At 41.8% G+C, this 14,827-nt stretch overlaps 2 protein-coding genes across 2 annotated transcripts; both read left to right on the forward strand.

The window, feature by feature from the left end:
* The first annotated feature begins 576 nt into the window (after nt 1-576).
* exoc1l (exocyst complex component 1 like) lies at nt 577-3,832 on the forward strand. Its single transcript, XM_019861715.1, has 3 exons — nt 577-820; nt 1,163-1,344; nt 2,102-3,832. The coding sequence occupies exons 1-3, from the start codon at nt 700-702 to the stop codon at nt 2,369-2,371; spliced, it is 573 nt and encodes a 190-aa protein (XP_019717274.1). The 5' UTR covers nt 577-699; the 3' UTR covers nt 2,372-3,832.
* Nucleotides 3,833-5,089: 1,257 nt separating this feature from the next.
* On the forward strand, nt 5,090-14,532 carry smc2 (structural maintenance of chromosomes 2). The gene is given in 26 exon segments (XM_019862639.1): nt 5,090-5,401; nt 5,510-5,659; nt 6,008-6,130; nt 6,205-6,243; nt 6,321-6,431; nt 6,515-6,559; nt 6,972-7,205; nt 7,306-7,455; nt 7,628-7,861; nt 7,981-8,140; nt 8,207-8,324; nt 8,440-8,578; nt 8,695-8,814; nt 8,888-9,092; nt 9,494-9,629; nt 9,708-9,832; nt 9,907-10,100; nt 10,184-10,327; nt 11,393-11,467; nt 12,214-12,333; nt 12,413-12,613; nt 12,776-12,892; nt 13,496-13,656; nt 13,731-13,878; nt 13,965-14,090; nt 14,092-14,532. Coding segments are annotated over 26 exon segments (3,702 nt in total). The 5' UTR covers nt 5,090-5,233; the 3' UTR covers nt 14,251-14,532.
* The last annotated feature ends 295 nt before the right edge of the window (nt 14,533-14,827 follow it).

Consider the following 14,827-nt stretch of genomic DNA (forward strand, 5'->3'; position numbering starts at 1 on the left):
CTGTACTATTGTCCTCTTAAGTGGCATTTTCGCTTTTATACTGTACACAAAATCATCACATTTTTGTACCTAATGATTAATTGCATTTTTGGTATTTTAAGTAATCACTGTTCTTAATTTCAAGAAATGTTTTAATCCATATTTCATTTGAAATTAAATTATTTTATTTCATGTGGTGTGTTTCATTTTCCGAATATCATTTTTATTCATTCATTTGTATCATATGTTATTGTTAGAAAACTAAGACTTTCTACTGTGTTTTCAGATGTGCATTTGAGAAATAACTGTTGAACACTGGTGGGGAAACTGTAATGATTGTGAGGACGATCCTTGTAATGCGGCTTAAGTGACACAATAAAAAGAGAAAGGGTTTGGCCTTTATTGCTCCTCTTTTTGTTCAGTCACTGCTGAGTTTTCATGAAGACAGTAGAATAGTAAAGTAGTGAGACATGGACGATCACACCTGATTCGTGCAGAGTGGAGCATGGACTGTATGTGTGTGTTTGTGTATGCGTGTGTACGTGTGTGTGTGTGTGTGTGTGTTCTTGAGGAAGCTCTCATTTCACACACCAACCAGAAAAGAACAAACATCCTGCCCTCCCCACCATCTGCTATCAGGTGTTGTCATTTCATCTTGCTATATTTGTTGCCCACATTTATTTATTCAGCCTTGACTGTGGTCCGCTCTCCACCGCGGTGATGTCGTCTCTTCTGAGGGAGGAGATGCAAAGGGTTTTATTTCGACCTGCAAAACAGAGACTGATGGAATTTATTGAGATTGAAGAACCGGAGATTGGACGACATTTCCTCTGCGTCTCAAGTAAGAAACTTTATTTGCTGCTGCTTGAAATTACAACAGCATCTTTGACATTTATTCTCCCGTCTCAAGAACTGTTGAATGATGATAAAATGCACATGCACACTGTATTTATTTCTCCCGGGCCATTAGTCATCCATTTTCAGGACTCTCGCGACTGCACTCCGTGTAACAAACAGCTACTTCATGCACAATCCTATGCAAAGTGCCGCATCGAAATTCTAGCCTCAGAAAACTAATAATGTTCACATTTGTCTACCAGAGGTTTTTATTTAGGATTATGTTTATTTGTACCTTGGCTAATTGTTTGACTTACTTATGTGAATCAAACTGTTGTTTCTGCAGTTGGAAACAGAAAAAGGCTTGTGCAGTTATGCGTTGTGCGGTGCCAGATGACACAGGCTCCCCTTAAATCTGGATCCAAAAGGGGCCACACCAAACGCTCCAGCATCCAGGAGTGCTACAGGAGGACAGAAATCTGGTCCCTGCAAGACCTGACTCTGGTGGATGGGCGAGACCCTGATGTGGTAATCTTTATCATGACTTACCATATCGTTTCAATTAACAACATTACGAAAGGTAGAAATTTGAGGACGTTTTGCACAGACCACAAGATTGGCTTAATTAATTATTTAAAATTTGTGGCAGATTTGGATGTAAACTCTTTGTTTGTAAATTACCCATTCTCCTGTTTGATCATTTAATATGACTTGTATAACATCCATCAACATTTCATTCAAACACTTATAGAAGATGTTTCAGTGCAATAAAAATGAACAAAACAGATTCAAAAGAAACCATTTTGATCCAGAAGCCTTATAGTATAGTATCATATCCACTGCTTAACACTGATAACTCTACAAATTAATTCATGATCTTATACATAGAACTTCCTACAACATTATATTGTTGGAGGCATTGTATATGGATCCGTTTTTTTTTTTTGCTATTTTGTTTAACACTCAGTTGGAAAAAAAAAGATATTAATCAGCTTCTTAAAATTCTTTATATAATATTGTAACAGATGGGATAGTTTAAGCAAGCCAAGGACTTGTTGAAATTAGAATATTATATGAGCTGTTGTGTAAATTGTTAATGGTGTTAAGTATTATTTTTCATCCCAATATGATGACACTGCTCCAGCCACAGCCCAACTCAACATAATTTTTTCATTATAAATATGTTTGAATTCATCGAAATTCATTTAAAATCAAAAAGTTTTAAAAATAATCAAAACGTCACATGACATTTGAGTCTTATGTACGGTATGTGTCTCTGCCTCAGGATGACCCCTGTTTCTTGCTCCACTTTGACAAGGTGCGTACAATACACGCTGTCAGCTGCTCGGCCAAATACGCATTCGTGCGTGCTCTGGTTGCTCTCAGTGAACAGCACTGTCAGAGGTCGCTGAACCTGGACAACTTTGACTGGGCCTACATCAAGCCCACATCATTCTATTCCAACAGAGGAGACTGTGTGGTGCTATCACAGATATGTTTCTATGCGTTCAACTTGGTATGTCTGTCCATGTGCCCTGTGCCCCTGGAAACATGATGGAGAGTCAAAATGATGTGTGTGTGTGTGTGTGTGTGTGTGTGTGTGTGTGTGTGTGTGTGTGTGTGTGTGTGTGTGTGTGTGTGTTGGGAGGGGGGGTATGGGTGTGTCACTGTGCGTGTTTGTGTGAGTGTTCAGGTCATAGTGCGCGAACATGTTCACTGCACATTCATAGCATCCATTGAGAAGGAAGAATTCATTGAATGGAGCTTATGTTGCATTATTGAGCCTTGGGCAAGGTGATACATTTCGATAAAACTGAATGCATGTTCATGATGAATGCAGGTTGTAACTAGCTATTTTTTTTCTGTTTAAAATGACCATTCACAGTCTGTACTGATTGTAGGTGTTGGTTCTTTGAGACAAGTCATGCATTTCAGTTCATCCGCAAGGAATATGTCCTGTAAATGTACTATCTAGTACCATCCATTTTCTCTACTGCTTCCTGTCATTAGGGTCACGGGTGAGCTTGAGCCGATCCCAAGCTGACTTTGGTTGAGAGTCAGGGTACACCCTGACTTGGTCGCCAGACAATTGCAGGGCACATATTGCTGGTGTCAGTATCTTCAAAATAATCACTTTTCAGGACTCCCCAAAAACGGCATGTTCCTTCATTTGTTTAAAAAGGTATTGTCAAAGAGATTAGCCATTTTCAACCATTTAGAGTGGTCAATAATTTGTAAAAGTAACCCCAACATGTGTGGACGCACGAATAGTATAGATTTGTGAAAAAATGACTTTCCAAATTTTGACAGGATGTTCTGGCCCGACATCGGTGATATAGACAAACAAACACTCAAACTGATGTCGAATTTACAATCTTTAACCTAACATTCATATTTTTGGAATGTGGGAGGAAGCTCAAGTGACACAAGCACAGGGTGAACACAGGGAGAAAAGTTGGAGAACCCACACAAGAAGGCCAGAGCTGAGATTCAACTGAACTGTGAGGTAGACAATAATTACGAGGCCCACCATACTGCACTATAGTAAGTGTACTTATGGAATACAGTATGTGCACAAAGCGGTGTGGTGTATTTCCTGTAAAATCTCATGATGCACTGTCCTTTCCGGTATTTCCGGGTGTGGTTGCGTATATTCGTTAAGACATCGAAGAAGACGAGAGAGGACAGTACTTCAAACTATCACTGCTGTGTGTCTGCCCAGATATACAGGTACTTCACGGTTTAACTCCGCTTTGATAAGCAGCAGAGGAAGTGGGGTTGTTTACGTACTCAGGGATACATTTGGAGTTACAAATAGCACCAAAGTCTGTTCTCTGCATTTTCTTCCTGCTGATGTAATAATGCAGCTGTTAACCATACAAGGGCGCCATTTAGAACTCCAGAGCCGTCATTTTGACAATTCTCAAGTTTTGATGCGTTGTTGCACTGTTTACATAGATTAACGATGGTCTTGGCCTTTTAACTTTGTCTGTGTGTGAATGTATAACTTATTCCCTTACTGCCATTTTATTGTATTAAAAAAAAACAAAAATATTTACGAGTTATTATTTCTATGGTGGGTTTCCTTCACAACCACTTTTCAGCGCGGCATGGATTTTTGAGAAAACTCACCATGGTCAATAGGAGTTAAAATGTAGAGGAAACATAACATCTGTTTCAAAAATATTGACGAGGCTGGGTCTAAGGATGATTAAGACCAAGAGTTCTCCCGCAAAATTGAAAGAGGGGGACAACAGACTTCTGTCTGAAGCACCACCACCTAACCACCTCAACTAGCACCGTCTTCCGCTGAAGGGACGGGAGGTACTGGGTGAACTTTGGTGGTCCCGGGAGAGGATCCATCGTCCATAATTTACATTAAAAGATAGTCACAACGGACTTTTCATCACCAAAATGCCTTTAATAGCTTCTGAAACAGCAAGTCCAAATAATTTTAGGTGATGACGTCATTGTCAGAGCGCAAACTATGAAATTTTAGTTGTATTCTTATAAATTCTTAGTATAATACCACTAGAATTGCTCCTGCATTGGTGAGCGATTGTTATTATTATGTTTAATGATGACGAAACGTGTTTAGTTAACTCACTTTATTTATAATAAAAGTTCAGTTATTTAAATTTAGTGATAAGAATGACATTTACTATTATTACATATTTTTTTAATTTGACCGATCATGTAACAAAAAATAATACGCCCCAAAAACAAAGTGGTTATAATGCGTAACACGCCTTAGTTCATTGACCATCGCGCATGCTGCATCAACACCATAGATATGAACATCTGCAGATACGACACGCCCCTTTTGAATTGAGTCCTTTTGACGACGCTGAACTAGGAGGCGCCAAGGCGTGATGCATTCTTGGTATGGATGCCAAGATAATTAAAAAAAAAAAAAAAAAAAACGTACAAAGCACACGTTTTTGCACTGACAAAAAAGGTAAACGTAACAATGAACTTCGCTTGAGTATCAAGCAAGTTAGGACTGAATTTCAATGGGTGTCCCTCCCAACATGGCCGCCGTGTAGGCACGTCGGTTGACAGGCTAGCAACATCCAAATAAACTATATTAGCTGCCCCAAAATATGCCTGGCAAAATAAAGTTAAAGAAACACCCAAGAAAATGAGTAAAATAGTTTCACTCAATTTTTTTCAAAGATTAACATTTTAAAATGTTTCCTAATTTTACCTGTTGTGTTATCATAACTAAAACTCTGTACTTGCGCTCTTTTTGGTACCGGCGCAGATAGAGTGCCTAGCGGTTCTATTACTGCCGCCAAAATTCAAGTTATAAGAACAGTGCTGTCGGTGATACTCACTCGAAAACCTTGAAATTGTTATTTTGTTGCGAAAAGTACGACTCATTTTCTGAGGTCACCATCGAAGGGGCGGCTTAGAGATGCACATCAAGTCAATTATCATCGAAGGGTTCAAATCCTACGCACAACGGACTGAGATCAACGGCTTCGACCCGCTCTTCAACGCCATCACCGGCCTGAACGGTAGCGGCAAGTCGAACATTTTGGATTCCATATGTTTTCTCTTGGGCATTACGAACCTTTCTCACGTAAGTGGCATTTGGGGATCCTTCTCAAAGTCACATATGTGGCATTTTATGCGTTGTGTGAATGCATGTGTGCACGCGCGCTAATAAATTCGTGGTTCCACTGGAAAGGTTCGAGCCTCCAACCTCCAGGACCTGGTCTACAAAAACGGGCAAGGAGGTATCACCAAGGCCACTGTGTCCATCACTTTTGACAACGCAAACAAAAGCCAAAGTCCTTTGGGCTTTGAAACACATGATGAGATTACAGTCACCAGACAGGTGAGTAAAACTACAACTGTACAGGTGAAATTAAATTTTGTCGTTGTCTAAACTTTGAAATTTTTGATACTGTTTGCACCAACTTGCTGAACACCAAAGTTTACAACAGGGGTTTGAGTCATGAATGGACCAATGAATTTAGAGTCGATATTTAAAAAGTCCTCTTCATCGTGCTATTTACATTTGAGCATCATTCTTAAGACCGCAAAAAAGACTGAAACATTTGGTCATGAGAGAATCAAATTAAGTTCACCTGAAAAGGGTTAAATTTAGGTTAATCCTGAAATTGCACACGGAAATCGAATATTGCTAACTTTGTGCTTATTAGTGTCTAACTGTCTCTTTAAGGTTGTAATTGGTGGCCGAAACAAGTATCTCATCAATGGAGTCAATGCTAACAATACCAGAGTCCAGGACTTGTTCTGTTCTGTTGGCCTCAATGTCAACAACCCTCATTTTCTCATCATGCAGGTCAGCCTTCTGTCCACTTTTCCCTTTTATTCTGTTTATTTTGTGATACCAACATGTGTTACTTAAATCTTTAGGGAAGGATCACCAAAGTTTTGAATATGAAGCCACCAGAGGTAATGTCCGAACATGTCCAAACAGTTGCTGTTTGGCTGTTATAGCATAAAGGAGTAATGTTTTTGTGCTCTTGCAGATCCTTGCCATGATCGAGGAAGCTGCAGGGACCAGAATGTATGAATGCAAAAAGATTAGCGCCCAGAAGACCATTGAGAAGAAGGAGGCCAAGCTGAAAGAGATCCACACTGTATGTTGGCTCCCAAAACTTTACAATAGTGTCCTGTAAAATAGAAAGAAAATGTGTTGTCATTTACACTTTTAATTTTTCAGATTTTAGATGAGGAAATTACTCCAACCATGCAGAAATTACTGGAGGTATGTTGACCCACACAATACACACACAAGTTAAATGCTAGTGTTTTAAAGTCTTGAATTAATAAGTGTTGGTTGCTTATTTGAGTAGCTTACTTTTTTATTTTTTTTTCATCCATCTGTACAATTTTTTTTCCCGCTTATCCGGGGGTCGCGTCACAGGGGCAGCAGCTTTAGCAAGGCAGCCCAGACTTCCATCTCCCCAGCCCCTTCATCCAGCTTTTCCACTCTCTTCAGCGTGTCCTGCGCTTTGCCACTGAGGAGCTTTTTAAACCTATGCATTAATTTCTTCACTTTCTTTCAAACTATTTGGTTATAGCCCTGGTGTATTGTTGTGAGTTTCTTAACCCAAATATGTGCTAAAAGCTTGAATAATTGCATAGATCTCATTGAACAATATGCATGAACCCTGCAGGAGCGATCGTCTTACCTGGAGTACCAGAAACTAATGCGTGAGATCGAGCACTTGTCGCGCCTTTACGTGGCCTGGCAGTTCTTGTGTGCCGAGGAGACCAAACTAAAGTCTGCTGAGAATCTGAAAGTGATGCAGAACAACATTGCCGAGATGCAAGCCACCCTGGCTGAGAACGAAAGCAAAGTCCGTGAGCTTTCTGTGCAGATTCAGGAACTCAAAGACAAAAGAGACCAGGTATGCCCACAGAGAGTTTGCCATTCTGAGAAATAGGCCCCAGAAAACAAAGCATTCATTCTGGGCTTGCATTTTGTTTTTGTTTTTTGCTGATGTTCAGGAAGTGAACAGTGTGCTAAAATCTCTGGAGGAAACGCTAGCCGACGTGCAGCGTGTGGACGCGAAAGCTCAGAGTGCTCTCGATGTGAAAAAACAGAGCTTTGAGGATGAAACCAAGAAGCAGGCGGAGCTTGTCAAGAGTATGCAGGAGGTCGGTATCAAGACGCCGTTTGAAATGTTTATCCATCCACTTTATGGTAAAGATGATCTAACAGCTGAGTCATGTGATTTACCTCCTAATCAAAGCTGATGCTATATACTGTATATATATATATATATATATATATATATATATATATATATATATATTTTTTTTTTTTAAGGACAAGAAGATGCTGTTGGTGAAAGAAAAAGAGATGTCCAAGTTAACGGAGCAGCTTCAGGCTCTAAAAGAGGAAGGCCAGAAAGATGGCGCTGCCCTTGAGGCTGCCGAGCAGCATTTTAAGGCCGTGTCTGCTGGCCTGTCCACCAATGAGGATGGAGAGGAAGCCACGCTGGCCGGCCAGATGATGGCCTGTAAGAATGACATGAGCAAGGCCGACACTGAAGCCAAGCAGGTGAGAGACTTCAGCAGCATTCAGGGAACTGCTCTCTGTCTTTTTCTTTTTTAAGATCCCCCCTTTTGTAGCCTGATCAAAGATATCTTAAATGGTCAGCCTCTGTCCTTTCCTCTAAGGCCCAAATGACGCTGAAGCACGCCCAAGCTGAACTGAAGACCAAGCAGGCCGAGGTGAAAAATATGGACAGCGGCTACAAGAAGGATCAGGATAGTCTGCAGGTTATCAAAAACCGCAAGGAGAAATTAGAGGCCGAGCTCGCTAAACTCAAATATGAAGGTACTGCCTAAGCATCTTATGAACTTAGCAGCTGCCGTTCTTTTGAACAATTTGTGCTGTATGCAGATGGGAAGGAGGAGAGTCTTCTGGAGAAGAAAAGACAGCTGTCCAGAGAGGTAGCAAGTCTGAAAGAGAAATACGAGCGGCTTGTGTCTCGCTTCCCAAACCTTCGCTTTGACTACAAGTAAGTCACATGAACGGAGCTGTGTGAGTAGAACAAAGAGTTGAGGCATTTATTTGCATGTACGTTGTATTCACTACTTTAATTGCAGTTCTAAACTGTTAAAAATGTCTTTCAGAGACCCTGAACGTGGATGGGACCGCAGTAAAGTGAAAGGACTGTTGGCCAACTTGATTTCAGTACGCAACGTTTCCTATGCGACTGCCCTGGAGGTGGTCGCCGGCGGCCGACTTTATAACATTGTCGTTGACACAGAGGTGAGGTACCGTGCGCGGATTGACTTCAGCCACGTGGCTTCTCATATTTAACTCTCGTGTGTGTGTGTGTGTGTGTGTGTGTGTGTGTGTGTTTGCGCGCGCGCGTGTGCGTGTAGGTGACAGGTAAGAAGCTGCTGGAGAAGGGGGAGCTGCAGCGGAGGTACACCATCATTCCCCTGAACAAGATCTCTGCCAAGACACTGAGTGACAGAGTGGTCAATTCGGCAAAGAGCCTGGTGAGCAAATCGAATCTTTCTCGTGTGTCATCAACTAGTCTGTACTTAAGAGACTGTCCATTTCCTCTGTCAGGTAGGAGAAGACAACGTCCACACGGCTCTATCCCTGGTGGGCTATGAGCCGGAGCTGCGCAAAGCCATGGAGTATGTGTTTGGCTCCACCCTGGTGTGTGACACTCTGGACAACGCCAAGAAAGTGGCTTTTGATAAACAGGTGCTGACCAAGACCGTCACTCTTGGAGGAGACATTTTTGACCCGCAGGGGACTCTGAGTGGAGGTGAGAGCAATGAGGAAGCGCACACACTCGCAGTTTCCAAGCATTTACAGGTTCTTGCTCAGCTACACGTGTGCCTTGTTTGGGAGAGATGTTTGCAAAAGTCTCATTTTGCTTCGACACAAAGATAATCAGTCTGCTTTCATGGAGGACTTTTTCCCCCCCTCCCCTCCGTTGCCAAGTACCCTATTTGCTCATATGAGGTTCGGTTGGTTTTCTACCAGTGTATATAGTACAATTTATGTGGCTTGATCATTCTTTTGGAAAAATTTGGAAGTCCAAACAAATTAGTATCTCTTACAAAGAACTTTTTGTAAAGGTGGACTTTTGATCCAATCATTTTATATGAACTGATAGGATAATGCAGGCGTTCCAAATGTTTTGTTCCTTTCTCTTTTTTCCAGGCGCTCGTTCACAGTCTGCGTCGGTCCTAAGCAGCCTGCACGAGGTGAAGGAGGTTCAGAGCAATTTGAATGAAAAGGAAGCCCAGTTGAGGGATACTGAGCAACAACTAGCCAGCCTGAAGGAAACTGCTGAGAAGTAATGGCGATGTTCTCATCAGTCATTTGGAATTGGTTCAGTTCTCCAAATGTTCTGTACTACGCTTGATTCCTACAGATATCGTCATCTGAAACAGCAGCATGATTTGAAAGTGGAGGAAGAGCAGATTTTGCAGGCCAAGCTGCAGCAGAGCGCCTTCCACCAGCAGCAGGAGGAGCTTGAGAGGCTGCGCAAAGCCATCGGTCGGACGCTTTTGAAACGACGCACCTTCTTGACCCAACTACTTTTTCTTACCGTGTACATGTTGTGCAACCAGAGGAGAGCGAGGAGACTCTGCGTGTCACCAAGGAGGTGCAGAAGCGGGCAGAGAAGAAGTTCAAGGTGCTGGAGAACAAGATGAAGAACGCAGAGGCAGAGAGGGAGAAGGACCTGAAAGCCGCCCAGCAGAAGCTGAATGCAGCCAAGGCCAAAGCTGACGCCTCCAATGAGAAGCTCAAGCAGAAGCAGCAGGTTCGCCAACATGCCACTCTCTGGATTTGCCTCGAACGTCCCAAATTCGTTTCTCAGCGACTGGTTGGTGTCTGGGTTGATAGGAGTCTGATGCGGTGGCATTGGAGCTGGAGGAGCTGCAGCGGGAGCAGGCGGGTTACGAGCAGCAGATTCAAGCTGTGGACGAGGCCACCAAGGCCATTAAGGAGCAGATTGACAGCATGGCCGTCACTGTGTCGCAGAACAAGGTACGCTTGGATTGATCAAGCAGTTACACAACAAGATGATTGAGCATGGACCAGACATTGAAATTTAGAATTAATTAGGGCTGCAGCTATTATTTTAGTATTTGAGTGTCCTGCTTAAAATTCTATGGAATAATCAAGTATTTGGCTAAAATATATTTTCCTAGGTTTAAGAGCTGTGGGGGCAAATGGGCTGAAAACGGCCGAACACTGCAAACACAGGATTGCTGCAAAAAAAAAGAGAGAGAAATTGGTGCAACCAAAAAAAGAGATGTTTCTAGAGAGGAAAATACAGTTTGCTGCTTTGCACATTTTATGATTCAAAGAAACTGTTGATTATCGAAAAAAGAAAACAAGCCGATCATTTATATTTAAGTGAAATGTCTTATTTACTCTTATGTTTTCATAATTGTTCTTTACGGTGGCCGGCCGGAGCAAAGGCTGCTAACAGCTGAATGCTGCAAATATAAAAATATGATGTTTTGACAAAAAAGACACACACATGGAAACTAAAAACCACATAGATCAACTACAAGACAAAAATGCAAGTACGAAATGCTACAAATGCTGCAAACCGTCTTTCCTGTCTTGAAATATTGGCAGATGACATTTTGGGCTAATCGACGCCGTGACATCGGAATCACAGTAGTGATTACAGGAACATCCCAGCATGTGCCCTGAAGGCCAATTCAAACATAAAAGCCTCCCAAGGCTATTGCATTGATTTGCATGTATTATTTGCCAGGCTTTTATTTTGAAGTTGGCCTTCACGGCGTATTGGCAGCGTGCTACTGTTGTTCCGGTGGTCTTGACTCTCCTTTTGAGAGCACAAATCAAACAGTGTAGCCATGGCAGGAAAAAAAAACAAAAAAAAAAACATTCTTTGAGCCATTATGTTTAATCAACGTACAGGACCGACTCAAGGACTCGTTTCACCTCAAGAATTAATAGTCAAATATATCATGCTCCTCCCACTGCACTACATTTCGCATTGCGTATAACTGATTTAAAGACACTCAATTCTTCCGGTGCACAGCATGTGGTCAGATTGTGTTTGTTGTTGTGCAGGAGGCCGTTCGAAAGGCCCAGGAGGAACTTTCCAAGCAGAAGGATGCCATCATGGCTCAGTTCAAAGAAATCAAGGTGAACATTTGTTTTTGGACCACCACTTGCGAAGCTTTCTGTTAAATGTCATCAAAGGGGTATTTAAAGCCACCGGTTGAGAATGACTGTCTAAATAACTGTCCTAAGGAAGTATTGGGGGAAATTGGCAGCGCTCCTCTACTTTACCTCCTTTTAATGCGTTTCATGAAGTGGTTGTTTCTGTCTCATGAATGTGTTGTTCCGGTGGTCTTGACTCTCCTTTTGAGAGCACAAATCAAACAGTGTAGCCATGGCAGGAAAAAAAAACAAAAAAAAAAAACATTCTTTGAGCCATTATGTTTAATCAACGTACAGGACCGACTCAAGGACTCGTTTCACCTCAAGAATTAATAGTCAAATATATCATGCTCCTCCCACTGCACTACATTTCGCATTGCGTATAACTGATTTAAAGACACTCAATTCTTCCGGTGCACAGCATGTGGTCAGATTGTGTTTGTTGTTGTGCAGGAGGCCGTTCGAAAGGCCCAGGAGGAACTTTCCAAGCAGAAGGATGCCATCATGGCTCAGTTCAAAGAAATCAAGGTGAACATTTGTTTTTGGACCACCACTTGCGAAGCTTTCTGTTAAATGTCATCAAAGGGGTATTTAAAGCCACCGGTTGAGAATGACTGTCTAAATAACTGTCCTAAGGAAGTATTGGGGGAAATTGGCAGCGCTCCTCTACTTTACCTCCTTTTAATGCGTTTCATGAAGTGGTTGTTTCTGTCTCATGAATGTTTTAGGGGAAAACCACAGAAGCTGACAAGATACGAGAGCAGAACAATGAAGCCCAATTGAAGATCAAGGAATTGGAACACAACATCAGTAAACACCTCAAAGACAGTCGGGATGCAGCAGGCGAGGTAAACAAGCATTCACGTGTGTCATTTGTTAGCTGAGCACACGCACTTCTCATCCCTTCCTCGTTCTTCTTCCAAACAGGTTGCCCGGATGCTGGAGGAGCACGACTGGATCCAGTCCGAGCGTCAGCACTTTGGGAGGCCCAACTCCTCCTACGACTTCAAGACCAACAACCCCCGCGAGGCCGGCCAGCGCCTCAAGAAGCTCCAGGAAACCACCAGCAAGCTGGAGAGGAATGTCAACAAGCGGGCCATGAACATGCTCAACGAGGCCGAGGAACGGGTGAGACAACACAAAGGGAAAATGTATAGAACGGCTCTTTGGAATACGTTTTACCTCCAATTCAGTGTGGGTGATTTATTCCAGACCGACTGGCAATATGGCACTATTGAGAGACCGTATTGAAAAATCACTGGTTGATTGATGTATTGCCACCGTGTGCAGTACAATGACCTGATGAAGAAGAAGCGCATCGTGGAGAACGACAAGGCCAAGATCCTGCAGACCATTGAGGAGCTGGACCAGAAGAAGAATGTGGCTCTCAATGTGGCCTGGCAAAAGGTTTGCTCAACATCCTCCGCGGTGCAAATCCTCTCCTGAAACGAAATAAATCTCACTTCTGTGGCAGTAAATGAGATTATTTTAATAAGAATCATTATTCCTAAACGCCGAAAAGTAGCAACAGACGACAAAGGGCAAAAGAAGCCAATGCTAATCACTAAGATCATATTTTTGGTTGCCAAACAACAGGAAAAGTGCTTTGGTGTACGCTATTCACAGAAGTCTGGCTGGTTATGAACAGCAAATTAGCAGGTACATCACATAAAAAGTAAAAAAAAAAACAAACAAAAAGCGGAAAGAAGAATTAATCAGATTCTTTCTACCTTTTTAACAGGACACATTTGCTTTTCACTTTTTTTTTTTTTTTAAACTTAAGTTTATATCACTTTGTGTGCAGTTACTGTGAAGGGATTCATTTTATACGGTATGATTTCGGTCTTATTTATGAATGTTCATCGTGAATATTGCCCTGAAGCTTTATTTGGGGGAGAGAAAAAAAAATCATGAATTGAATTTGCAATTTCTGTCAGGGGGGAAAAAACAATTTCAATCCTTTTACTGAAATCGTTTAGCCCGAATCACATGCATTGTTTGATCTGCCAGGTCAACAAGGACTTTGGTTCCATTTTCTCCTCCCTGTTGCCTGGAGCCTCGGCTAAGCTCGCCCCGCCACAGGGCTGCGGCGTCCTGGACGGTCTGGAGTTCAAAGTAGCCCTGGGCAATATCTGGAAGGAGAACTTGTCTGAGCTGAGTGGGGGGCAAAGGTAAGCGCAGGAACTTAATCTCACAAATTCTTGTCTTTTTTTTGTTTTTATAATGTCAAACATCTGTCTTTAAGGTCGCTGGTGGCCTTGTCTCTGATCCTAGCCATGCTGCTCTTCAAGCCCGCTCCAATCTACATCTTAGATGAGGTGGACGCCGCGCTGGACCTCTCACACACGCAAAACATCGGGCAGATGCTGCGGAGGCATTTTACACATTCACAGGTTGGCACGGCGTTAAAAATGCCTGCATGAGTTCCGCCTTGATGGTTAAGTTCCATTTGTTAAACATTTAAACACTCTTTCAACAGTTTGTGGTGGTCTCGCTCAAGGACGGCATGTTCACCAACGCCAATGTTCTTTTCAAGACCAAGTTTGTAGATGGCATGTCCACGGTGTCGCGCACTGCCCTCAGTCAGAGAGACACCAAAGGTCACGCACGACAAGGCACGGCTAAAAGACTGGCGGATTAAGTCGCTTGTTCGATCATCATCATCATATGTTGTACATTGTTCATTTTTTAGCATGAATAGTAGAAACAAACATCCTCATTGCGATCATCGTTACTGTTTCATTCTCATCAGCTGTTATGTTTAACATTACTTCAAACTTGTGAATATGTTTCAACTTTTCTTTTTGTGTCCCCTGCTTCTCTGCGTGACGTCTTTTTTTTAATGCAAATACATGAATATACTTAAGTAAATAAAAATATTGCTTTGTACCTTTTGCTTCGTTTTTAAACTTGGGACTCATTTTGTGTTCAAGAGCTGAATTTGATTTTGAAAACGGAAAGATGGGTCTCATCATTAGGGAAGAAAACTTAAAATGTGGACGTATGTAGTATGGTAAAAGTTTATTTTAAAATATTTATTTTCCTTTTTTAAAAAATTGAATGAACACTTCAGTGTACAATTGTTTAATTTCTTCATTAATGATTCACTGATTTTAGTAAACTTAAAGTCCAGTACATGACAACTGTTACTATTTTTAATATTTGCAACAAAAATATCCCTGTTATTGTATAAAATTTGCCAATTTGATTGAAAAACAAAAACCTTAGACATTTGTGATTTATAAACACCCAACCGTACCATTTAGAAGCGTGAAAAAATACAACCGGTTTATGAAGCTAATTTGAAGCTTCATTTTCCCATCACTAGTACGGGCGCTAAAT

This window comes from Hippocampus comes, unplaced genomic scaffold, assembly GCF_001891065.2.
Source record: "Hippocampus comes isolate QL1 unplaced genomic scaffold, H_comes_QL1_v1.1 scaffold7, whole genome shotgun sequence".
Classification (NCBI taxonomy): Eukaryota; Metazoa; Chordata; class Actinopteri; order Syngnathiformes; family Syngnathidae; genus Hippocampus; species Hippocampus comes.